Source organism: Coenobita brevimanus, unplaced genomic scaffold, assembly GCF_032717465.1.
Source record: "Coenobita brevimanus isolate Jiangsu-jjx unplaced genomic scaffold, ASM3271746v2 jjx.HiC_scaffold_2774, whole genome shotgun sequence".
NCBI classification, from domain to species: domain Eukaryota; kingdom Metazoa; phylum Arthropoda; class Malacostraca; order Decapoda; family Coenobitidae; genus Coenobita; species Coenobita brevimanus.
The window spans coordinates 179,481-206,323 of record NW_027643735.1 but is presented as its reverse complement, the minus strand read 5'-3'; the positions used below and the strand labels follow the sequence as shown (position 1 = coordinate 206,323).

General features: G+C 41.8%; 1 protein-coding gene across 1 annotated transcript; it reads left to right on the top strand.

Annotated features, from left to right (window-relative positions):
• The first annotated feature begins 466 nt into the window (after positions 1 to 466).
• Positions 467 to 26,819, top strand: LOC145390052 (protein prune homolog 2-like). Its single transcript, XM_080265128.1, has 8 exons — positions 467 to 599; positions 7,557 to 7,742; positions 12,486 to 12,722; positions 15,077 to 15,198; positions 16,995 to 17,134; positions 17,860 to 17,965; positions 20,092 to 20,204; positions 26,768 to 26,819. Exons 1-8 carry the CDS (start codon positions 467 to 469, stop codon positions 26,817 to 26,819), a joined length of 1,089 nt encoding a protein of 362 aa, XP_080121254.1.
• Positions 26,820 to 26,843: the final 24 nt, after the last annotated feature.

Sequence of the window (26,843 nt, the reverse complement as noted above, 5' to 3'; positions counted from 1 at the left end):
AGTAAAAAATTAAAATAAGGAGTAAGAAATTAAAGTTTCTTATACAACTCTTGAACTTGTTGTGTACAGTAAAGCAGTATAGCGTCAGACAGGTTTTTTCTTTCTTTTAAACTATTCTAATGCTAATACTATCTTCATTGCTAAACAATTCACCATCAATCTGCCTATAGCAAGACACCTTAATCATGGAAAACATAATCACAAATGAATCATCTCCATGTCACCCTGTCCTCTGCCAAGAGGCTGCTCTCTCTTTCTCCAGCTCATATCCCCTCTCTCATATACCTTTCCACCCCATTCCTTCATCTCATGCATGGTCTCCCACTCCCCCTACCCTCTGCCTCACTGACATTCCCTCTCCTGGTCAGTCTGTCATTCTCCATATTTTCAACATGGTTAACCATCTCAGTGAACTGCAGACATTAATGCTGTGTTCAAGCAGAATGGGCGCCTGGTGGGCGCTGCGATGGAGGAGGAGGAGGAGGAGATGTTTGCCCTCAGTGGAGCGGAGGCCCCCATCGCACACAGGGGCACACCTCTCAACCTCACACATCCAGAGTACACCCTACCTGACACAGAGATCTATGAGCCAGAAACAGGTAAGGTACAGTTAGACAGGTAATGTATTCCCAGACAGGTTGTGTACAGCCATTTGCAAAACTTTACATCTTATCATCTGCAGCATCCATCTGCAATTCTCATTCCTGTCCTCAGCATCACACACCCGCAGTACACCGTGCCTAACAGAGAAATCTGTCGGCCAGAGACAAGTAATGCACAGTTCCTGACAGTAATACTGATCTTTTTTTTAAATGAACATTTATGAGGTACAGACAGACAGAGACAGCGATCTGTGAACCAGTGACAGGTAAGGTACAACCCTCCCTCCTGCCTCCCCAAGTTCTGCATTTAAAAGCAGGCTTCAAGTTTCTACAGGGTGATTCAATACTCTGATGCCTAAGAATAATGCCAGTACAGCACACCACCATTATCCGATGGGGTTAAATAATGGAAAGTGGATCGGATAATGATTTATGGGATACCGGGACAATTAAAACATGGGTTTAATAAGGCTATGTTTGAGGCCAAGTGGAACCCACACCCTTCCCCCTCTGTAAAAGTAACAACAGCAACCTTAGACATGTGGAGAGAATGGAGAATGAAAGACTGACTAAGAGGGTGTATGTAGGTGAGGTGGAGGGAGGGAGAGGGAGGGGTAGACCAAGGATGAGGTGGAGGGATGGAGTTGAGAGGTATATGAAGGAGGGGAGAGTGAGTTGGGGGGAGGGTAGTCAAATGGTGGGTGACAGAGCGACTTGGAGGCGTTTTGTCTGCGGCCACCCTTTGCGGGATTTGGGCGTCGGGCTATAGATAAATAGATAGAACCTTAGACTGGTCCCTAGACCTCCTTTAATGCCTTAGCTGACTACTTTCCATCACCGTATCACCTATGAGTATGACTGAAAGAGTGATCAGAGGTTGAGTAGATGTAACACACTAACCAAACAGGTGTAACTAAAATTATTGAGTACCAGGTCCTGTTGAGCCATCATCATGGGTCTCTTTGAGGCTGGGGGATAAGTGGTGTCCCAGGGCACTCACTCGTCATTGCATTTGCTCTGGCAAAGAAGAGAAATCTAGTTGACAGGAATAAATGTTTGTTTTGCCAGACAAAATTACTGTGCCTGCAATTCCTACATATTTATTTTATTTTCTGCAAAACAGCTGAGTGGTGAGTGAGGGATGGAGTGACAGTGGTCAGATGGGGAAGAAGTAGATGCAAGGGCTGTGGCTGTAAACACAGCTGACGTTTGTGGGCATAGGAGTCATAATAATTCTGCTGTTCAGTACAATATTTCCTCCCATATCATCTATCTATCTATCTATCTATAGCCCGACGCCCTAATTCCGCAAAGGGTGGCCGCAGACAAAACGCCTCCAAGTCGCTCTGTCACCCACCATTTGACTACCCTCCCCCAACTCACCCCCTCCCTCATATACCGGTACCTCTCAACTTCATCCCTCCACCTCATCCTCGGTCTAACCCTCCCTCTTCCTCCCTCCACCTCACCTACATACACCCTCTTAGTCTTTCACTCTCCATTCTCTCCACATGTCCAAACCACCTCAGTGTATTTCCCCTAATCTTCTCAACCACATCCACATCTACCCCACAATGTTCCTCCTCTTCATTCATCAATCTGTCCCTCCATGTCACTCCACATGCTCCTCTCAAGTAACTCATTTCCACTGCTCTCACTCTTGACTTGTTTCCCTCTTGCAAGGTCCACACCTCACTTCCATACGTCAGGGTAGGGATCACAATACTATCATGCAGTGACTTCTTAACTTACACACTCACCTTCCTATTTCTCATCACTGCTTTCAGTGAACCAACAACCTTCCTTCCCTGCTGTACCCTTTCACATACTTCATCCCCCAAAGTTCCATTCTTACTCATCACACTACCCAAGTACTTGAATGTACTCACATTCTCCATAATAATAATGTAGGAAAGAATAAATTTATGGTCTTCAAGAGGAATGAAGTCAATGAATGTACAGTGAGGTAGGATGACGAGGAAATGGAAAATGTGAGTGCATTTAAGCACGAGTACTTGGGTAGTGTGATGAGTAAGGGTGCGAGTCTGGAGGATGAAGTGCTTGAAAAGGTGCAGCAAGGAAGAGAGGTTGCTGGTTCTTTGAAAGCAGCGATAAGAAATAGGGAACTGAGCATGATATTTTAAAAAGTGCGTGCATGATAGTACTGTATTGTGATGCCAACTCTAACATATGGAAGTGAAGCTTGGACCTTGTTGGAAGGACACAAGTCATGAGTGATGGCAATGGAAATGAGTTATTTGAGAGGAGCATGTGAGGTTACATGGAGAGACAGTCTGACAAATAAGAAAGTAAAAGAGCACTGTGGTGTGGATGTGGATGTGATAGAGAGCGTTAGGAGAAATACACTGGGGTGGTTTGGCCATGTGGAGAGGATGGAGAGTGAGAGACTAATGAGGAGAGTGTATGTGAGTGAAGGGGAGAGGGAGGGGGCAGCTGAGGATGAGATGGAGGGATGGAGTGGAGAGGTATATGAGAGAGGAGGTTTTGAGCTAGGAGGAGGGCAGTGAAATGGCGGGGGACTGGGCGACACGGAGGCCATTTGTTTGTGGTCACCCCTTATGGGATTGAGCCATCTGGCAATAGATAGATAGATGGATAGATAGAATAGTAATATTAATAATACAGTAAAAGTCCTCCAATCCGACCACCAATAATCCGAAAATCCCAATATTCAGAATTTGCCAAGGCAAAAATTTTCTATTTTTTCTGGTGTTTTTCCAATTCTTCTGGGCTATATCTAAGGATTTATCTGGTTTGGACTTGCCCATGGACTTGGATATACGTGCCTTCATCTATTCATCTACACTTCTATGCATTTCCAGTGAGTAAAACAATAATTCATATCATTTATGTGTTTATTTAAAGATCATGTACATATTTGAAATGTTTTCAAAGGCCCCTCTTAATAGTCCTAAAAAAAACAATCAAAAGACCCTCAGTTCCATGTGATTCGTATTAGAGGACATTTACTGTACTGTAATAATAGTAATAACAATACTGATACTAATCCTAATACTACTACTACTACTACTATCTATCTTCCTATCTATCAGCTCCCAGTCGCCTTGATCCTGTAAAGGGTAGCCACAAACAAATCACTTCCACGTCACCCTGTCCCTTGCCATTTCACTGCCCTCCCCTCAGCTCATACACCCCTTTCACATACCTCTCTATTCCATCCCTCCATCTCATTCTTGGCCTCCTCCTCCCTCTCCCCTCCTCCACCTCACTCACATACACTCTCCTCATTAGTCTCTCACTCTCCATTGTTTCCACATGGCCAGTGTACCACACCACAATGCTTCTTCACTTCCTCATTTGTCTGTCTCTCCATGTAACTCCACATGCTCCTCTCAAATAACTCATTTCCACTGCTGTCACACTTGACTTGTGTCCTTCCAACAAGGCACAAGCTTTGCTTCCATATGTTACAGCAGGTTTCACAATACTCTCATGGAGCGGCTTTTTTACTTCCATGCTCACTTCTCTATTTTTTATCACCGTTTTCAAAGCACCAGCAACCTTTCTTCCCTGTTGTACCCTTTGAAGCACTTCATCCTCCAAACTTCCACCGTTACTCATCACACTACCCAAGTACTGTACTTAAACAGACTCACATTTTCCATTTCCACATCATCCAACCTCACAGACCATTCAGTGACTTCATTTCTCTCCAAGACCATAACTTTACTTTTCCCTATGTTCACCTTTAGATTCCATTTCTTATACGCTTTCCCAAACTCTTTCACCAAGCCTTGCAGTTCCCCTTTGTCTTTTCTTAACAATACAGTACCGGTATTATCTGCAAACAACAGAACAGGAAGTTTCCAAATGCTGCTCTCTCTCATTAGGGCTGCACCAGTATTCACTGCCCTACCTTGCATCTCTTTTATAATCCTATCCATATACAGATTGAACAATGATGGAGTCATGACACATCCCTGTTTGAATCCAACATTCAGATAGAAAAATTCACTCAGTTCACCATCCACACGCACTGCAGCCTTAGCACCCTCATACATATTCTTCACAGCATTCAGCAGCTTCCCATTTACTCTATTAAGTAAAAGTCCTTTAATCCAACCACCAATAATCTGAATATCCCAATACTCCAAATTTTTTGAGCTGGCAGATAATTTTAAATGCAGTAATAAATATAAGTGTATTAAGTGAAAATTAAGTGAATTACAGTAAGTTACTGTTTAGTTAACTGAGTGAAAACTAAGTTATCAAGTGGATTTTTTCTCTGGGCTTTGTCTGGGCTTTATCAAAGGATTTATCTGGCTTGGACTTGCTCTTGGACTTGGAATAACTGCCTGCAACTATTCAGCTACACCTTTATGCATTTCCAGCGAGTAAAACAATGACCCATATTATATTAAGTGTTTATTTAATGATCATGTACATATTTCTAATGTTTTCTGAGGTCCCTCTCAATAGTCAAAAAAAAAAAAAAAAAAAAAGGTGTTCAAAAGACCCTCAGTCCCCTGTCATTCAGATTACAGGACTTTTACTGTATATTTTTAATATTTTCCACATGCTATGTTTATCCATTCTGTCATATACCTTCTCCAAATCCATGAAGGCTGCATACAACTTCTTTCCCTTCTCTAGAAACTTTTCCACTAAAGACCTAAGGATGAGTACCTGATTTACACAACCTCTTCCCTTCCTAAAATCTCCCTCTTCTTCTCCAACTTATTCCTCTGTTATTTCTCTAACTCTGTCAGTAAGCATCCTACCATATACTGTTCCTATTACACAAATACCCCTATGATTGATACACACTTCTTTTTCACCTTTTCCTTTGTACAGGGGAAAAATTATACATGACTTACAATCCTCTAGGATTCTATCTTCCTACCAAGCCAATCTTCACATCTTCCATATCCATTTCACTACTATCTCTTCCCCATGCTTTAACATTTCACCACACACCTCATCAATTCCTAGAGCTTTCCCCATTTTCACTTACTTCATTGCTTCCACTACTTCCATCCTACCGATCTCTTCCTCCCTTCTCACCTACCTCCTGCTCCCAGCCACTCCCAAGCCACTTATACTCACATTACTTTCATTCTCTATGTTTAACAGTTCCTTAAGGCGTTCTCTCCGTCTACTCACTTTTTCTCCCCTCTCCACCATCAATCTACCGTTTTTATCTTCCACTCTCCTTCTAACTTCTCTATCATGATAATAATGATAATAATAATTATAATAATAATCCATCCATCCATCATCCAATCATGTAATAATAACAATAATAATAATAATCCATCCATCCATCCATCATCTAATCCTGTGTTGCCCCACGAGGAGAGTAGGAGCCCTGGGCAAGGCAGGTTGGTCCTGACATTGATGATGAGTGTGACTGGTCGCACTCATCCCTGAGTGGCATTACATGAGCAATAAACTCCAACCATCCCTTGGATATAAATTTCCATCGGCTCAATCCGATTGGAGTGCCTTAATGACCAACTAAACACAGGCGCCATAATCTGGTTATATAGTTACCACCAAGTGCAGCATTTGGCTTCCTGGTGTACAGGAAATCATTTGGCTTGTCACTCAATGTACAGTAGAGTCACCCACAGACCGAAGGAAGAGGAAAGAAAGAAGGAAAGAAAGACAGAAGAGGAAGGATGGAAAGAAGGAAGGAGGAGAGGAAAGGGCTGGCACCCACGAGCAGCATTACACTGAATGAGTGGATGGTGAGTGCCCCCACCTACCACAGAATAATAATAATAATAATTATAATAATAATAATAATAATAATAATACAAATAATAATAATACACCCTTCAGCTTCACACACACCCTGAGTACACCCTTTCTGATATAGAGACAACATGAAAGAGGTTATAATATTCATGCATTATACATACTCTTCTATATATTCTGTAATTGTTAGTGGACATGGTACATGTATGATGTTAAGCAAGTTACAGACTGAGTTTGATGTAGTGTCAACTGGATGGAGAAAAGAAAAATGCAGTTTTATAAATTTATGCCTACAGAGGAATGTTATTGTGGTCAACAAAATGTCTACTTATTTATCAACAGCATGCCATCATTATATGAATGGGATGCATCTTTGAAAGTGGGTGGGAATGCTCACCATCCACTCACTCAGTGTAGTGCTGCTGTTGGGTGTCTGCCCTTTCCTCTCCTCCATCCTTCTTTCCTTCCATCCTCTTCTGTCTTCCATTCCTTCATTCTTTCCTTGTCTTTCTGCCTATGGGTAACTTTACACTCCTTCTTCTGTCTTTCTTTCCTTCATTCTTTCCTCTTCCTTCTGCCTGTGGGTGACTCTACACTGAGTGACAAGCCAGATGGTTTCCTGTACACCAGGAAATCATTTACTACACTGGGTGGTAACCATATAACCAAATTTTGGCTCCTGGTGGTTTTGTGGGTAATTATTGCACTCCAATCAGATTGAGCCGGTGAAGGTTTATATCCAAGGAGTGATAGGGGTTGAGCGGTGAAGGTTTATATCCAGGGGATGGTTGGGGTTGATTGCTCATGTAGTGCCATTCAGGGATGAGTGAGGCTGGTCACTCTCATCTTAAATGTCAGGACCAACTGCCTAGCCCCGGGCTCCTACACTCCTCAAGGGGCAATGTAGGATTGGATGATGGATGGGTGGATGGATTGTATAACAAATGATTTTTTAATGAATTTAGTGTTCTAGCAATCATATAAGTGAGGAAATGAACATACAGGTATAATGAGAAAAATGGGCAATGTAGCAGTGAAAAACACCAATGAAAAAAATGTGCTAAATGTTACAGACATAAAAGCATGTGATCATATAAGTCAATTGTAAAAAACAGTCTATAATTCTAACTACCAATCTGTCTAATCTACTTATTCATCCAGTAAACTAAAGCATCAGTCTATCTGTCAATTTCCCTTCCTGTCAACCCCCAGTGGACTTCCCAAGCTCCCCGACAACCCTCCGATACCTGGTGGAGCCTGGCAGTGAGGAGTGTGGGGGAGTGCGACTTGCAGAGAGGGAAGAAACCTCACAGCCACCTGTCACCCCTACAGAGGACGATTATTCTCTCTACACCGCTGTTGTCTCACCCCCAACCGGCCAGGTCACCCTTAGGAAAGGTAAAGGATCATCATTATTCTCATCATCAACTTAGGATATGTAAAGAATCTTCATCAACATCATCACTCTCATTGTCATCATCATCACTATAAACTTAGGAAGCATCAAGGATCCACCACCACCATCATCATCATCAACTTATAATACATAAAGGACCATCATCATCATCATCATCATCATCATCATCATCATCACTGCCAACATTATTCATCTGAAAAGGAAGAACGTGGTATTTAAGGTAGAAAATCAGACAAAAAAGGAAAACAGGGATATCATAGGTAAGCAGTATATGAAGAATGATGAAAAAATGGTAATGGTAGACAGTGAAGATATTAAAGATCCCTGGAGAGAGCATTATAACTGTTTGCTGAATGAGGAGTCTGACTGGAACAGGGAAAGTTTAGAGTCAACAGATCCAAAGTTTGGCCCTTGAACTTTGATTGATGCTGATACTGGGAGCAGAGCGATAGGCAATATGCAGTTGGGGAAGGTGGTGGGTGTTTCTGGATTTACTGCTGAAAAGCTGAAGGCCTCAGGAGATATATATGAGTGGGTTTAGTTGCTGATTTGAAAAACTCAATTATATATCAGTGTGTTGTTCCAGATGACTGGCTGAAGAGTGTGACTGTAAATGTGTACAGTAAACTTTCAGTTATCCCACATAATTCAGCCAAGCCCTATGCCAAATAAAGTGAAACACCAGATATTGCATAATACCCTCCATCGGCTCGACATTCAGCGTCGAGCAGGATACTGTGTTACTATCCCTGTCGACCCTCTATCCTAAAAACTTTCCCATGAATGATATTGCTTTAACAGAGCTGAGCCAGCAGCGCCAGATACTGCCTTCAGCCGTATATTGTGATGGCAGATAACTGAAAGTCAGTATCATCCGGACCTCTTTTCCCACCCTAGGGCAGGGTGAGGAGCAGCAATGTCTAGACAGCCCAAATTTGCCCAGTACAATGGTCCATGCTTCCATTCACTCATCATTCAAGCCTCCAGAATCCTGGATCTATCTGATACGTTAAAAACATTCACCACACTCTGTAGTTTCACATAAACGTATCCAATATAATCACTCTGGATGCTGTCACGTTAAAAAGGGGTGCCAAATCCCTGATCATGAGCTTCTTCTCACAACATTCATCAAGCCAGCTTGATCTCCTGTCAGTTACCTAGCCTCACTGACTTCCATACCTTTCTTCCTCACACACTCATCCACCATACCCCTCCACCTTCTCCTTGGCCTACCTCGCCTCCTCCCTTCTTCAAATTTGCTCAGATATACCTTTTGCACCACTCTATTGTTATCCATTCTCTCCATATGACCATACCATCTCAGTGCACTCTCTCTGACTCTGGTGTCCACAGACTTCCTCACTCCACATTGTTCACGAATCATTATTTTGTATCCTATCCACTCTCTGTACTCCACATACAATCCTCAGCAGTCCCATCTCTACTGCTCTCACTCTTGACTTTTCATTTTCATGCCACACCATACTCTCACATCCATATGTTAAAGTTGGCACGAACACTTCTTCATGTTAGCCTCGCACAGCTGCAACACTCAAGCCTCTGTTTGTTATCAAGGTCTTAATAGCACCAGCTTCTTTACTTCCTTGTGTCACTTGACTTTCCACTTTTTTTGCACATTTTCCTCTCTTTTCTATCACTGTACCCAGGTACTTGAACTCTCTCACCAATTGCAGTCTTTCTCCATTCACTGTAACATCACACTGGGAGTCACCTTCTTTCTCAATAACCATCACTTTACTCTTTTCTACATTTACTTTCAAGGCACGACAGTTACAGACATCTGCAAAACTCTGCACTAGTCTACTAAGTTCTTGTCCAGTATTTGCAAGTAGTACTCCATCATCAGCATACAACAAATTTGAGATATTCCATCCATCATCATTCAATACCAATGCCATCCCTCTCTCCATTACTCATGTTTTTACTTCTCTCATCACCCCATCCATATATATACTGAACAACCATGGGGACATCACACAACCTTGTCACACACCCACACCGATCATGAACCATTCACTTAGATGCCCATTTACCCTTACACATGCTTCATTGCTATCATAAAAACTCTTGATGGCACCTAGCAGTTTCCCAACTACATCGTACATGTGCAAAATCTTCCACAATCCTTCTCTATCTACTTTGCTGTATGCTTTTTCCAGATCCTTGAATGCCATAAACACCTTAAAGTCCTTCTCACAAGCCTTCTCCACTATTTGTCTCACTGCAAATATTTGATCCACACATTCTCTGGCACTCCTAAAGCCACCCTGTTCACCACTCACTAGGACTTCTGATATCTTTCTTACTTTCTCTATAATAATTCTTCCAAATACCTTCCCTACCACACTTAATAAACTTATGCCACAATAATCCTTGTACCCACTTTGCTCAACTACCGGGGTACAATCACAGCCTTTTTCCAATCTGCTGGCACAGTTTCACTCATCCATGCCTTCTTACATATCTCCAAAAAGCACTTCATTCTGCTCTCTCCACTACACTTAATTATCTCTGCATACACCTCAGCTACTTTCCCATGTTTCAGCCACTTCACAGCATTCTTCACCTGTGCAAGTGTCACGTTTCCTATCACTGCATTCCTCTGCGCATCCTCAATCATGTTTACAGTGGCTCTGCTCTCTCTATATTTATTCACCAACCTTTCAAAATATTCTCTCCATCTTGTCCCTACTTCATCCCCATGGGTTAAAAATCTACCACTTACGGCCTTCACTCTTTCACATTTCTTTCCACTGTCACTTCTACATTTATGCACCTCTTTCCAGTATAACTTTCTATTTTCAGAGGAATTTGCATTCATTTTTCTTCCTTGATCATCATTTATCTCCTTTTCCTCTTCACTAGTCTCTTTACGTGCTTCTTGCACTCAATATATTCAGTTCTTATTTCAATTGAACCCCTGTCCTTTAACCACTCCAGCCACTTCGTTCTCTTTTCCTTCACTGCTCTCTTAATCTCTTCACGTCACCATGCCGTACCTTTCTTCTTTGTTGTTACTCTTGCCACACCACACACCACTTCAGCATTCCTAACTAAGCAATCCCTATATGCATTCTACAGGCTGTCCAGATCCATTTCATTCCAATATACTGATTCTAACTCCTCCCCTACTTTGGTCCTGTATTCATCCATTTCTGTGATCCTCAGATTCTCGACTTTCAGACTTTCTCCCTGACTGCTCCTCTCTCTCCTGGTCCACCTCACTCCTTTCAGCTTGATCTTGCATACCACAATCATATGATCTGACAGACCACATCGTCCTCTTACTGCCTTCGTATCAGCAACCATTCCCAGCATCGACCTCCACAAGCACATAATCAATCAGGCTTCATTCAACTTGATCCCCATTCCCTCTATACCATGTATATTTATGTGCATCTCTGTGTTTGAAATACGAGTTACAAATGCAGGACCTCCTTTCCTGACATATATCCTTCAGTTGCTTCCCGTTATCAATTTCTCCTGGTACTCCATTACAACCCATTATGTCATCCTCAGGACCAGTGCCTACTCTTCCATTCATATTGCCCATTACAATCACTTTCTAGCTCCTAGGCATTTCTCCCACTGCTTCATCCAGCTCATTCCAAAACCTGTCTTTCTCTCTCTCACTCCTGTCATCACACTGTGCATATGCTAGAATCACAGTGGCAGCCACTTTCACCTTCTCAAACTTGAACATGACATACATACATCTCAAGGTGACACATTTGTAATCTCTCATTCCATTCTGCCACACCTCATTCATCAACAAAGCAACTCCTTCCTTGCATCTTCCTCGCCCATTCATGCCCGACCTCACACACTTTACACCCTCCCACTCCTCCACTGCACACCCTTTCATCTTTGTTTCACACAGTGTCATCATGGCATATCTCGCACTCTTGAACACATTCACCACTTCCGCCCTCTTGCTGTCCTGATTCACACCTCTCACATTCCACATGGCCATGAAACCTGTCCATTTGGTTGGGGTCCTTGGCTGGTATTGGGTCCTCTGAGGCTCTCCAAAACATTTGCCATGATAAGTGATTTTTGATAGGGGAATCTGGGGTATACTTAACCTTGCCAAAAACCCCAGTTATATGGTTACCACCCAGTGTAGTAAATGGTTTCCAGGGTACAGGAAACCTTTAGGCTTGTCACTCAGTGTAGAGACCATAGGGCATCCCTACACTGAGTGACAGGATGATTGTCCCCCCCATCTACCACAAAAGTTAACTGTATATATCAACAGTATATTAGAAACAGAGATACAATGGTACATTATATCAGACACACAGATAAAATCTAGGGGGGGCCTACTTAACCAAAGAGAATACAGGGCTATGTGTATTTATGAATCCAATCCCAAGGTGGGATTCTCAAACACATTTGCAATCGATTCCCTGTTATAACTTATATGTATTTTACAGGAAGAACCAGAGATATGAGAGATTCTGTACTGCCCTTTTCTTGTTCTTCCCTCAAAAAATATATATATTAACCTACGATAATATCTCTCATAACCAAGATTTCTTTTTCTGGGAAGAACAAGAGACATGGGAAGACACTGTACTGTCCTTTCTTTGTCCTTCCTGGGAATACATATCACAGTTACAACAGGGCCTTGATCATAAATACAGTTATGTTCAAGAATCTCACTCCCAGTTTCTTATTTTTGAGCATCTCTTCTACAGAGCGTCCGTCAAGCTTGGAGGTGACCCGGAAGAAACGTTTGACAGTGACAGAGGAGCTTCTGACAGTGGCGGTGGAGGACGACCAACACTCCCTCTCCTCCCTCAGCCAACACACCAATGACGATGATGACGACGACGACGATGACGCACAGATGCTCTCACATGATGAGTTCACTGATATGCTTACGCCAGATGACATAGACACACCGGATGAACTAGAGGAATCCATCATGGAGCGTGAGTTTTTTTCTCTTTTTCTTTATGTGTTAACTCTGGGCAAAGGATTAACAGCCATTTCATCGTGTCTGACCATGGGCACAGGCTTACCTTAACCCATTCTGTTACATCAAGCAGTCCTCCTACATTTTGCATACCTCCATAATTATGTCATCACCTGGTCTGAATATATCAAAGGGTTATATGAAATAATGACAATCACGCACAGGTGCTTTCACAAGACAAGTTCATTGATGATGCAGACACACTAGATGTACGGCAGGAATCCATTATGGAATGTAAGTATTGCTAAGAGCTGTTTGGTTACAACAAAAGGTTACATGAAAAGAACCTATGTGACAGTGATGAAGATGATACACAGATGCTTTCATGTGGCGAGTTCACCAATGTGCTCACCCGTGTTGACACAGATACACTGGATGAACTGTGAAATCCAGGGGCATCTGCAGGATTTTTTGTAAGGGGGGGCAAAATAAAAGAAATTATACATATATGTGCCGACCGAACATATAATTCACTATAAAATATAGTATCAAGATGTACTTAAATTGCAGGCGAAAAGTCTTCATATGCTGATGTGCTATAACTCAAAGGAACGAAAATATACGTGACGTCCGGAAAAGTTCCAGACACACTTTGGAATTCTAAGGTGGGGCAACTGCCCCCCCTTGCCCCCCTCTCCAGACACCCATGGTGAAATCCATCATGGAGTGTGAGTATTGCTGACTGACAATTGGTCTGGCTGTATCAAAAGGTTGCATGGTTCTGGATAGGGATGACTTCACAAGGTGACACCAGTGTAATGGGGTGATACTACTGCCCAGTTATACAAGCCCTCCCAGTCTTCCTATCCCCTGAAAGGAGGATGATTGAATGCAAGGGCAACTTCAACCTGCAATTTACTGGGTTCTTGTCCTTTTTTTTTTTTTCTAAACAAAAGACAAACAGAGGAAGGAAAAACCAAACAAAACAAAATATCATACACCAAATTACAGGTATCCTCCATTCATAAAAACTCTGCAACAGTTTGACTTAAACTGCTGAAGGCTGAAGTTTTGGGGAAAAATCTGGGGAATCAAGTTCCAGAGAGAAGTAGTTTGGAGAATAAAGGAATTCTGATATGCAGAAGTTCTACAATATGGCAGTGTGACAGTCAAGTCATGGTGCTACCAGATGCCCATGTAGCACAGGGGAATGTATGGAGAGGTGGCACAATGGATGCAACTTTGTCTGAGAATTTGCCATAAAAGTATCTGTAAAATAATTCAAGGGAGGCAATACTTTGTCTTACTTGTAAGAGAGGTAGTTAATTTATAATTGCAGGATTATTAATTATTCTTATAGCTTTGCTCTGAATTTTGTCCAGTTGTTTTAGTGGAACATCTCCACATCCACTCCACATGGGAAAGCATTATTTATGCTGAGACTGCACATGACTTGCAAATTACAGCTAACTGCTCATTAGGGTAGACATTATGGATTTTGTATGAAAATCCAAGTTTCTTTGAAGCAGTTTTATAGCATGTGACCTTGCATGAATTTCATGAATCTATAGTTATTAGGCAGGAATGCGTCCCCTTGGTTATTCACCTAAAATAAATGCACTACAGTGATAAGTTCCATAATATCACAGTTTTTTCCATGCAGCCAGTAGGATATATAAGGTACATGCACAAGCAAAATGATGCCATGTTTCCTCTCGTGGAATCGTCATACTATACAGGGTTGATCATGGTATTACTTATGTTTTATATGAACTGGCAACTAAATTAGCTAGCCAAAACTAGCTAATTACTTTCCTACAGTTGCTGATAACTGCTGAAAAAAGATATCAGAGATGTTCGGTAAGCTTTGTAACAATATAAATGTCTCATCCTGGACTCTAACAATTTGTCAAAGTTTCATGCCTGAGAGTGATGATTATGTGCCTTGTTACAGAGCTTGTAATCACATACCACTCTCATGGTAGTATCTCCCGAGTTGATGATAGCCATCCATCTACTACCGAAACAGGGAAATTGGCAAGTGAGCTTTACAGGTGACAAAAGAACTTTAACACTCAATCTTTCTGTAACTTACAGTGGCTTTATTTGATGAAAAAAAACAAAAAAAACTGCTGTTGTTGTGCCATCATGCTCATCTGAAACATGAACCCAGTGGACTGCAGGTGTACATTGTCCTTCCCCTGCAGTCCATCAACCTCTTTTCAGGGGATAGGATGAGAGTTCAGGGGCATTAGCATTATCAGGCAGTGGAGTTGCCTGGTTATATCAGTGACACAACATGAAGACATCCCTTCTCAAAAAAAAAGAAGAAAAAAGAATAGATAACAAGACCCTTCTATCTTGATTCAGGTCTGGGTCCTCAGCCAAGGATAGAGCCACTACCTGAGTACACAGCAGTGCAGGAAACCAGTGAGGAACGGTCATGGCGATCAGTTGTCATATCTGGAATTGAACGGAGGATTGACATGAAGGTCAGTACATCATCATTTATCCATCATCCAATCTTTTATTGCCCCACCAGGAACATAGGGACCCTGGGTTGGTCTACTTAATTCCTGATTTTTGAAGTGAGAATGACCAATCTATTGTCCCAGAATGGTATTGTGTGAGCAGTAAACCCCATCCACCCATAGTACGTACTGTACACCTTTATGAGCAACATCTGCTTGGATACTTTCAGTCAGTATATCTGTATAACCAAATGGTTTTTGGTGGTTTAGTGGGTTAAGGCACTGTGACCAGATGGAGCCTCTATGGGTTTCATCTGAGGAGGAAGTTGGGGGCTCTTTGCTTGCACAATGCCACTCACGGGAAAGTGGGGCTGGTCACCATTGCCTATAAATATTAGGAATGGGTAGCCTATGCCTGGGCCTCAGGACTCCTTTTTATATGGGCAAAATGGGATTGCATGATGGTACATTTATTGCAAGAAACGTTAAATGACCCGAACAGAGAAAGGCTCAAAGTAGGGCTAAAGATGAACTGGACTAAAACTACTGTAATGTGTAATCTTCACACACCAAAGAGCATCATCAGTATACCAGAAGAAATTCTTGAAGTAGTCAAGGAGTACAGTTACTTGGGGCAAATACTAAAATTAATGATAGACCCTTGGTTTAGGTTATCAAGAAAAAGTCTCTGTGACTCAGACTTCACCCTGTATACCTCTCTTCTAGCCCTACGCTTGGCAGCCAAGTATTCCTCCTTGCTACCATCCTTCTTCCATTCCCAGAAAAGTCTTTTCATCTTAATTGCAGCTTCTACACCCTCATCCCACCACCAAGCTACTTTATGTCTTGGTGGTCCTCTTGTCCAACCACACATTACATCAGTAACTCTCAAGAGATTGTTCTTAAGGGCTCTGTACTGTTCATTAACGCCTCGGTCTACGACTCCTTGTTCAGCCACCACTCTCCTCATCTCGCTATAGAAGACATCCCTTACTACTTGATTTTCCAGCTTCCATATTTTCCTCCTAGGTACATAAGTCCTCTTTTTCATCACTTGTTCTTTAAACACCATATCACAAATCAATAGCTTGTGCTGCAGCACACACTCCTCACTTCCTCTCTCTCTCTCTCTCTCTCTCTCTCTCTCTCTCTCTCTCTGTATATATATATATATATATATATATATATATATATATATATATACAATATATTGTGCATATACAGCAAACTCTCTTGTATGTGCTGCCACATCTTCTAGAATGCATCATTATCTGTCACAGCAAATGGAGGCAAATTTTAAAAAACTTACAGGATGGTCAAAATTAGAAATCCATGCCATCCGATGGGAGTCCTGCCCCTCAGACACTGCCGTAAGTCTCATCACCAAAACACTGCTTTTGATGTTGCGAAATTTGGCAGTTTTCTAATTTGTTAACTGTATGTCGCTATCTTTAGCTTTCTTACGTTCAGCATTAATTATATAAATTTTCCTCGTCTTCAATACGTTTCATACTCATATTTTCTAGGGTATCTCATCCCAAAATGGATGATGTGTTGGTTCTCCCCCCCCTCTCCCAAGGCCATCACTCTCTCTGTAAGGACTGTGACTGCAAGGTGGAGTCAGAATCCCAGGAGCATGAATGGTGAGTGAATGAGAGTGCAGCCTAGTTAACTAGGCAGAAATTAGATAGTTCTCCCTCTAGTTTATTAGTGTTTTTTATTGCTCTCTTAACCCTACCTCACCCCACCCTTGTATGGGAAAAGAGGTTGGGATGATGATGATGATGATGATGATGCTGGTGATGATAATGTTGCAGGTGATTGAGCCGTACAAGAAAGTGTTGAGCCACGGGGGTTACTATCCAGGGGCTAATGAGGCCATCATCGTCTTTTCTGCCTGCTTCCTCCCTGACAGGTCACGCAAAGACTATGATTATGTCATGGACAACCTCTTCATGTAAGTTTTCTTCCAGCTTGAATGAAATTACTGTATTTTAAAATAATGTAGGCCTAATGCTGGAACAGTGATTTATATGGAAATATAAATAAAGTATCAGCTACTTTTATATGACTGGTACTGCTAACTTACACAATGGAAATACAAGTACAGTATATGAAACTTGTATAAAGTCTTAATAAAATATATAAGTGAAACTTATCAAGGGTGATCCATGTATTATGCAACCAAAGTTCATGTGTTGCTGGGACAGCTCAGTCAGCAATACTATATCCTTTTAACTCTAACTTGGCCTAAAACTACCATGTCAACATCATTAATGATGAGTTGTAACAATAAATTAACACTAGAATATGATGTCACCTATAAAGATATGCTATGAAAAGGATGTTCAGGTGTAGTATTGTCTTTTTCTCCCACTAGCAACATGAAATAAGTCACTAAAGGACAAAAATCTGAGCCATGTTATAGTAAAAATAGTATAGTGCATACCCTGCATCATTTTCTACTTCCCATAGCCTTTTTCATGCCTTTTACTGTTTATTCTATTATGTTCACTGACTGTACAGTTAATTAATAATTTCATGAGGCAGCCAAAATGACTTTGTTCCTCACATTAGTAGACAGTCCTTCCTGCAACAGACAAGACTGGAGAGCACAATAGATGGACCACCTAATACATTAATGGCACAAAGGTATATGAAACTTATATATTACTTGTACAGGTATGTGCTGACAACACTAGACCAGTTAATTGCAGAGGACTACATACTAATCTATCTACACGGGGCCACAACACGAAGCAACATGCCTTCCTTTGCATGGCTTAAGGTAATTATTATGCAATGTATCATGTGATGGAAAGTATTATGAGAAATACCTTGAGAAGGTCTGGCCATTTGGAGGGAATGGAGAAGAGACACTGACTAGCAGAGTGTAGGTGAGGTGGAAGGGGATGGGGGAGGCTGAGGATGAGATGGAAGGAAGGACTGGAGAGGTATATATATCATATATATATATATATATATATATATATATATATATTCAAGTACTTGGGTAGTGTGATGAGTAAGGATGGAACTTTGGGGGATGAAGTGCGTGAAAGGGTACAGCAGGGAAGGAAGGTTGTTGGTTCACTGAAAGCAGTGATGAGAAATAGGGAGGTGAGTATGGAAGTTAAGAAGTCACTGCATGATAGTATTGTGATCCCTACCCTGATGTATGGAAGCGAGGCGTGGACCTTGCAAGAGGGGAAGAAGTCAAGAGTGGGAGCAGTGGAAATGAGTTACTTGAGAGGAGCATGTGGAGTGATATGGTGGGACAGGTTGACGAATGAAGAAGTGAAGGAACGTTGTGGGGTGGATGTGGATGTGGTTGAGAAGATTAGGAGAAATACACTGAGGTGGTTTGGACATGTGGAGAGAATGGAGAATGAAAGACTGACTAAGAGGATGTATGTAGGTGAGGTGGAGGGAGGGAGAGGGAGGTGTAGACCGAGGATGAGGTGGAGGGATGGAGTTAAGAGATATATGAGGGAGGGGAGGGGTGAGTTGGGAGGAGGGTAGTCAAATGGTGGGTGACAGAGCAACTTGGAGGCATTTTGTCTACGGCCACCCTTTGCGGGATTAGGGCGTCAGGCTATAGATAGATAGATAGATAGATTTAACTAAAGAACAGAGGAAGGAAAAACAAGTAAATAACCAAAAAACCAATCCATACGCCAGACTACTGGTGTCCCCCCATTCATAAAATATCTGTAACAGTTGGACTTGAACGGCTGTAGGTTGAAGTCTGGGGGGAAACAACTCCAGGGAAGCGAGTTCCAGAGACATGCAGTTCAGGAAATGGATGAATTCTGATAGGCAGAAGTTCTACAACATGGCAGTGTGACGTTCCAGTCATGCGCGCTACCAGATGCCTGTGTAGCATGACGGAAGGCATGGAGAGGTGGCACAATGGATGCAACTTCATCTGAGCATTTGCCATAAAAGTTCCTGTAAAATAATGCATGGGATGCAACATTCCTTCTTACATGTAGGAGAGGCAGTTTATTTATAATAGCAGGGTTATTAATAATTCCAACATCATTGTTCTGAACTTTGACTAGTTGTTTTAGTGCAACCTCTCCACATCCATTCCACAAGGGTGAGCAATATTTTACTGACAGTGCACATGACACTTATCAGTTATAGCTAACTGTTTATAGGTGAAGAAGTTACAGACTGTACAACAAACCAAGTTTCTTTGAATAACAGTGGTGTGAACTGGAGAGAGGGCAGGCTGATGGGGGAGGATACAGTGACATGTGGATGATTAAACAGTAGCAGCCCATTCTGGGACCAAGGCATTTAGTTGCAGATACCTAGATAGACACAGATAAATTATTAACCTCTACAATACAGTATATCAATGCCTTTTAATAGTCTGAGGAAACAAGTCAAGTGTGAGAGGAGTGGAAGTGATATATTTGAGAGAAATATGTGGCATAAGAGAGAGAGAGAGAGACTACTGTTGACTTTAAGTAGCATTGTCATGTTGATTTGGATGTGCTGGAAAGCATTATAAGTATCTGGAAATGGTGTGGCCATGTTAAGAAAAAAAGGAGAATGAGAGACTGACTAGGTGAGTGTGTGTGAGTTGGAGAGGGAGAGGAGAAAAGGGAAACTGGGATGAGATGGTGGGACGAAGTGGAGAGTTACATGTGTGAGGATGTGAGTTGGAGAGAGGGAAGCTTGATGGTAGAGAACAGGATGAAATGGAGGCGATTTGTTTGTGACCACTTAAGCATCTCGTCACAGAGTTCAATGATGATTATTATTAAAATATTATTATTATTACTATTATTATTATCAGTATTATTATTATTATTATTATCATCATTTTCATTATTATTATTATTATTATTATATAATTATTTTTATTATTATTATTATCATTCTTGTTATTGTTGTTGCCAGAGGTGTTACCAGATGATTGACCGTCGCCTGCGCAAAAACCTGCAGGGGCTGTACCTGGTTCATCCCACTTTCTGGGTCAAAACTGTTGTTGTCATGACACGGCCTTATGTCAGGTCAGTTCTTCAGTAATCAGTGTTCATCACAAAAGAGTCTGTGCTTCTCTGTCATACAGCTGGTCCTCCATATTGGTAGGTTCATTATTTGTGGGTTTGGTAGTGCTGTTATCTTTTTCATAATGGTGACATCTTTTATGGTTTGCTTGCAATCAACAGATGATTTAGACAACTTTTCAGAATGTTTTGTGGTAGTGATGGGGTTAATGAAGGCAGTTTGAAAATATTATCCTATGGTGGATAAAATCATCCAAAGACAGCATAAACATATTTAATACATGCCATCAAATTGTAGGGGTTAAGCACCTCAAAATACACATCAAACAAGTAGATTTTAACATCTGATGATGCTCTGAGGCACTACAAAATGTCTTAGGCAATCACATAGTCAAATTACAATAGCAGAGGCTATTTTGGAGTGAGCCATATATTTGTAGGTATCTTGCAGTTTCTGGATGAGTTCATACTGTATCCCATGTGATTACGGGGAGCCAAAATATTTCACTTTAACTTGGTCAAAAATTACCATTTCTCCATTTTGAATGCTTAGTTACAACAACAGATTAGCACTAGAATATTATGCTTGCCATGTTAAGGATGTATAGCATTGTTTCATTCTGCCACTAAGCTATGTGAAATAAATGGCAAAAGGACAAAAACATGGGGTTAAATTACAAAGAAAAATCTATAGTCCTCATTTACGTATAACCCTTACTCTAAAGTTGTTACAGTTGAATCATTACTAAGTCAATTATGAATTAATACCTTTCCTTCAAATGGTCAACCGTTGTATAAAGGCAAGGGTGATAAGTATGAATGTACTAGCTTTAGGGGTATAAGTCTGTTGAGTGTTGTAGGTAAGGTGTATGGTAGAGTGTTAATTATGAGAGTTAGAGAGGGTACAGAGGGAGTGATTGGTGATGAGCAGTGTGGCTTTAGGAGAGGGAGGGGATGCGTTGTTGAGGTGTTTGCTGTGAGACAAGTGTGTGAAAAGTATTTAGCGAAAGGTAAGGATGTGTTTTGGGCATTTATGGATTTAGAGAAAGTGTATGATAGAATTGATAGGGAGGCTTTGTGGACTGTTTTAAGATTGTATGGACTTGATGGTAGGTTACTAAAAGGGGTGAAAAGTTTTTATGTAAATAGTAGAGCGTGTATAAGAGTGGGAAATGCTGTGAGTGATTGGTTTCCTGTGAGAGTGGGGCTGCGACAGGGATGTGTGACGTCGCCTTGGTTGTTTAATATTTACATGGATGGTGTTGTAAGGGAGGTGAATGCAAGAGTTTTAGGTGGAGGTCTTAGTCTGGTGAATGTTGATGGTGGAGAGTGGAATCTGAAGCAGCTGCTCTTTGCAGATGATACTGCACTGGTGGCTGATTCAGAGGAGAGATTGAGACAGTTGGTAGAGGAGTTTGGAAGGGTGTGTGAAAGGAGGAAATTGAAAGTAAATGGGAATAAGAGTAAAGTGATGAAGTGTACGAGGTTGGTAGATGGTAGGGGGATGAATATAGTTTTGAATGGCGAGTTTTGCTTGAGGAGGTAGAGTGTTTTAAATATCTAGGGTCACATGTTTCTATGGATGGAAGAATAGATGCAGAAGTGAAGTTTAGAATAAATGAAGTAGGAAAGGTGCTGGGAGGAATGAAAAAAGTGTTTAGATGTCGTTCGCTTAGAATGGATGTAAAAGAGAAAGGCTGTATGAGGGTGTTGTGGTACCGACTGCATTGTATGGGGCTGAAACATGGAATATGGGTGTAGCAGAGAGGAAAAGTTTGAATGTAATGGAGATGAGGTGTCTGAGGAGTATGTGTGGAGTGACGCGTATGGATCGAGTGCGGAATGATGAAGTGCGAAGGAGAACTGGAGTTGTTCGGGAGATGGCTGGTAGAGTTGAGCAGAGGGTGTTGCGATGGTTTGGGCATATGGAGAGAATGGATAATGAGCGATTGGTGAAAAAGATAACTAGATCTGATGTGAGAGGTGTAAGGCTGACAGGAAGACCACAAATAGGATGGATGGACAGTGTGAAGAGAGCGCTAGATGCAAAAGGGACGTCTGTTGAGCAAGGAAGAGTGGCTGTGTGTGACAGAAATGGGTGGAGAGAAATTGTGAATGAATAAGTGATGACGCAGCCCTGAGGGGATATTCTCCCCCATTTGGTCTGATCAGCTATTTCAGGTCAGGTGCAGGTAAGGGGATGAGTCTGTTATGATGTGGCAGGGGTAAAGCAGCTCTGCTGTCGGGCCCTGCTGCGGATGTCACTGATTGCATTGCGCAGTTGACCCTTGTGCAGTGTGGTGCGGTGAGGATCTGTCCGTTCTCCCCTTTGGGGCTAAGATGCGAATGAACGTCTTTGAATGGATGAGTAAATGGGGAGTGTAAGTCGTCCTGTCTCGGCTACCTCCCTTTCTTTGGGTGAAGCAGCCTAGGTATATAGATGGAGAGATAGATAGTGTATCAGTGCCTATTAGTGCCTGCGTGTATTAGTGTGCGTGCATGCGCTGATCAGTGCTTGTATCCCAGTGTTTGCGTGAATGAATATGTGCCCACTCTTTCAGCCTCTTCCATTTTTGGACTGAAAGAATCGTTCCATTTCCTCCACTTCCAAACCCCGCATCCTCTCACGTTTACCTCCATTCAGTTGCATGCACTCACCTCTGCATCATGTTCTCTGTCTCTGCCTCCTTCTTTCTGTCTCAGTCTCTCTCTCGGTCTTTCTACCCTTCTCCTTACCTGATTTCCTCTCCTCAGTTTTCCCTGTCCTTGTAACTGATCCAATCTCTCTTTCTCTAAATCTTCCTCAGCCTGTGCCTCTGTCTCTCTGTTAGTCTCTGCTTCCGTCTGTCTCTTTCTTTGTCTGTCTCGGCAGTTCCACTTAAGGTGAAGAGTTTTGAGATGTCATAAGTTGAATAAAATCTCGTGGTAGTTGCAATAATTAAATCTAGTAGACATCGTATTGAAGGGGTTCATTATAGTGTGGATACCAACAAGCAATTTTATTCATTTAGGAAGCAGACTTTCCTAGTTGAAAGGGTGAGCTTTAGTCTTCATATCCCCCTCATTACTGTTAGGTCATCGGATTGAAGGTTAGATGTCATAAGCTTTTGGGCCATATTATATGTGACTTGAGATTTCCTAACACCTTTTCCATAGCAAATTATTTTGTACATTACACCTTGGTGTAATTCTGAAGGTTACTGATGGAAATTATGTGTATATCAGGAAACCATTTACTATGCTGGGTTGTAACCATATAACCAGATTTTGGCGCCTGGTGGGTTAGTGGGTAATTGTGATGTTCCAATTGGATTGAGCGGGTGAAGGTTTATATCCAAGGGGTGGTTGGGGTTGATTGCTTATGTAATGCCACTCAGGAATGAGTGAGGCTGGTCACTCTCATCTTAAATGTCGGGACCAGTTGCCTAGCCCTGGGCACCTATGCTCCACATGGGGCAATGTAGGATTGGATGATGGGTAGATGGATGAATTATTATTAAAAACATCTTGCATTTGGTATTGCCAAGTTATTTAACTCATGTTGTCTCCAGATGATAATGTTCTTGCTGCCAACAAGCTACTTTTGTTAATCAAGGTTTGAAAGGAAAGAACTAATGTATAGTATATTTTCAGGTGCGTGAGTTGACTGAGCCATGGAAACCGCCTACAGAGAGGGAGCAGGGGGGGAGAAGAAAGCCAAATTAATACCAACCAGCTGCCACGTTAATACCAGCCAGCTGCCTGGACAGGAAACTAGAAGTTCCCTTTCTCCCTACGGTCCACCATCCTCCTCATTTGGCATAGAGAGTTGAGGGAGAAGAAAGGGGAGACTGAGGATAAGGTAGGAATGGAGAAGTATATGAGAGGGGGGGATCAGTGAAATGGCAGGAGACAGGGTGACTTGGAGGCAATTTGTTTGTGGCCACCCCTTACAGGATTAAGGCGTCTTGTTATAGGTAGACAGGTAGTGTAGATTTATTCAAACCAGAGACCAGTATCTCATTTTGGTGTGTGTTTGATTTTTTACTGAGCAGATAGATGATGATTGGATGACATTTGTATGGGGAGTACATGATGAGGGTTGACAGCACTTATTTAACTTGAAAAGTTGGATGGATTATTGGATGGTTTTTATGAAATGCATGTGTGTGGATAGTTATGCCTGTGTTGTGGTATCAGGATTTCAGGGGCTTGAATGATGTGTGGGGATGTGGCCCATTAGGCATGCCATTGAGACTTAGAGTAGTTCTCGTTATTCTTAAAGTAGTTATTATTATTACTATTATTATTATTTGTGGTAGGTGGGGGCGCTCACCATCCACTCACTCGATGTAGCGCTGTTCTCGGGTGTCTGCCCTTTCCTCTCCTCCATCCTTCTTTCCTTCTATTCTCTTCTGTCTTTCTTTCCTTCATTCTTTCCTTGTCCTTCTGCCTACGGGTGACTTTTGCATTCCCTCTTCTGTCTTTCTTTCCTTCATTCTTTCCCCTTCCTTCAGCCTGTGGGTGACTACACTGAGTGACAAGTCAAATGGTTTCCTGTGCACCAGGAAACCATTTACTATGCTGGGTTGTAACCATATAACCAAATTTTGGCACCTGGTGATTTAGTGGGTAATTGTGATGTTCCAATTGGATTGAGCCGGTGAAGGTTTATATCCAAGGGGTGGTTGGGGTTGATTGCTTATGTAATGCCACTCAGGGATGAGTGAGGCTGGTCACTCTCATCTTAATTGTCGGGACCAATTGCCTAGCCCTGGGCTCCTATGCTCCACATGGGGCAATGTAGGATTGGATGATGGATGGATGGATGAATTATTATTAAAAATATCTTGCACTTGGTATTGCCAAGTTATTTAACTCATGTTGTCTCCAGATGATAATGTTCTTGCTGCCAACAAGCTACTTTTGTTAATCAAGGTTTGAAAGGAAAGAACTAATGTGTAGTATATTTTCAGGTGTGTGAGTTGACTGAGCCATGGAAACCACCTACAGAGAGGGAGCAGGGGGGGAGAAGAAAGCCAAATTAATACCAACCAGCTGCCACATTAATACCAGCCAGCTGCCTAGACAGGAAACCAGAAGTTCCCTTTCTCCTACGGTCCACCATCCTCCTCATTTGGCATAGGGAGTTTAGGGAGAAGGAAGGGGAGACTGAGGATAAGGTAGGAATGGAGAGGTATATGAGAGGGGGGGGATCAGTGAAATGGCAGGAGACAGGGTTATTAAAGTACTTATTATTATTACTATTATTATTATTTGTGGTAGGTGGGAGCGCTCACCATCCACTCACTCGATGTAGAGCTGCTCTCGAGGGTCTGCCCTTTCCTCTCCTCCATCCTTCTTTCCTTCCATCCTCTTCTCTCTTTCTTTCCTTAATTCTTTCCTCATCCTTCTGCTTACAGGTGACTTTACACCCCCTCTTCTGTCTTTCTTTCCTTCATTCTTTCCCCTTCCTTCTGCCTGTGGGTGACTCTACACTGAGTGACAAGCCAAATGGTTTCCTGTACACCAGGGAAACATTTACCATGCTGGATGCTAGTCATAGGTAGTTCTTAGGCTGATGAGGACTATGAGGAGTTCAAGTATAAGCAGACGAGACTACGTGGTTCAGAGGCTGATGAAGGCTATGAGAAGACCATGAATGATTTGAGAGAGTTGTCATTGTTTAATCAGACAGGACGTGTGCGACTCCCGTCATGGTGTGTGTAATCAGCAGTAAAAAGCCTTGCACGAGGGAGGTAGGAAGCTTAAAACATGCTCTTGACAAATTACCAATAGCAGGAGTGTAATAGATAATAAACACCCCTGCACGAGAGGGAAGTAGGAGGCACTGAGTATATCTATTAACTTTTGCCATAAAAGACTGAACCTGAGTCTGTTATCTGGCAGCCACATACGAAAAGACATAAAACAAGGCATATCCAATGACTTTCAGTACAGCAACGTCTCTTCAAGCTTATTCTTACTTCAGACGATTTTATTCAACTTGGACAACGTATCTGCTAATGAAACTTGGGCAGGATATCTGGTACACAAGGCTGTATCTACTACAGTTTTTCTAATTCCAGTATTTTCCACGACGCTGTTATACACTCGTCCACAGAGCGAAATAAACTGAAAACATTTGCTGTATTCCGGAAGAACCAATCGTATCTATAAAAGGAACTGTTCTTAAGCAGTTCACCTTTAGTCACACGAAACACGAAACATACAAGCATATAAAGCTGCAGTAACACAAAGTAGAAACAAAATATATAAAACAGACGAATAACGGAGCACCAGATACAGAAAACACATGGAACATGAAGCAAACACATGCGCTCACACACACACACACACACATGTATACATAAAATATTCACACATTCACACGTGCACCAGGCAAGCATATATAAAAAAAAATGTTAGTGTACACCATGCATGAGATAACATGTACGTGCAGAGATATTCGCAAATTGGAATGACAATTTTTTATGCCTTATTCTGAGAGAAATCCACATTTATAATATTAGTTTTATGTAGCCATATAATGTGCAGTTATAGTAATCATTCCATTTTCCTTGCAGGGACAGTGTGTACCGTCCTCCTCGTTTTCACCCATCTCAGGATCTTTGGTGAGTACAATGAATATTGAGAAAACTA

Excerpts from the sequence above, each read along its gene's own strand:
- LOC145390052 (XM_080265128.1), top strand. The coding sequence starts at position 467 with ATGGAGGAGGAGGAGGAGGAGATGTTTGCCCTCAGTGGAGCGGAGGCC. Across the intron at positions 600-7,556 it reads GATCTATGAGCCAGAAACAG|TGGACTTCCCAAGCTCCCCG; the intron begins GTAAGGTACAGT and ends GTCAACCCCCAG. Across the intron at positions 17,966-20,091 it reads CTTCCTTTGCATGGCTTAAG|AGGTGTTACCAGATGATTGA; the intron begins GTAATTATTATG and ends TGTTGTTGCCAG.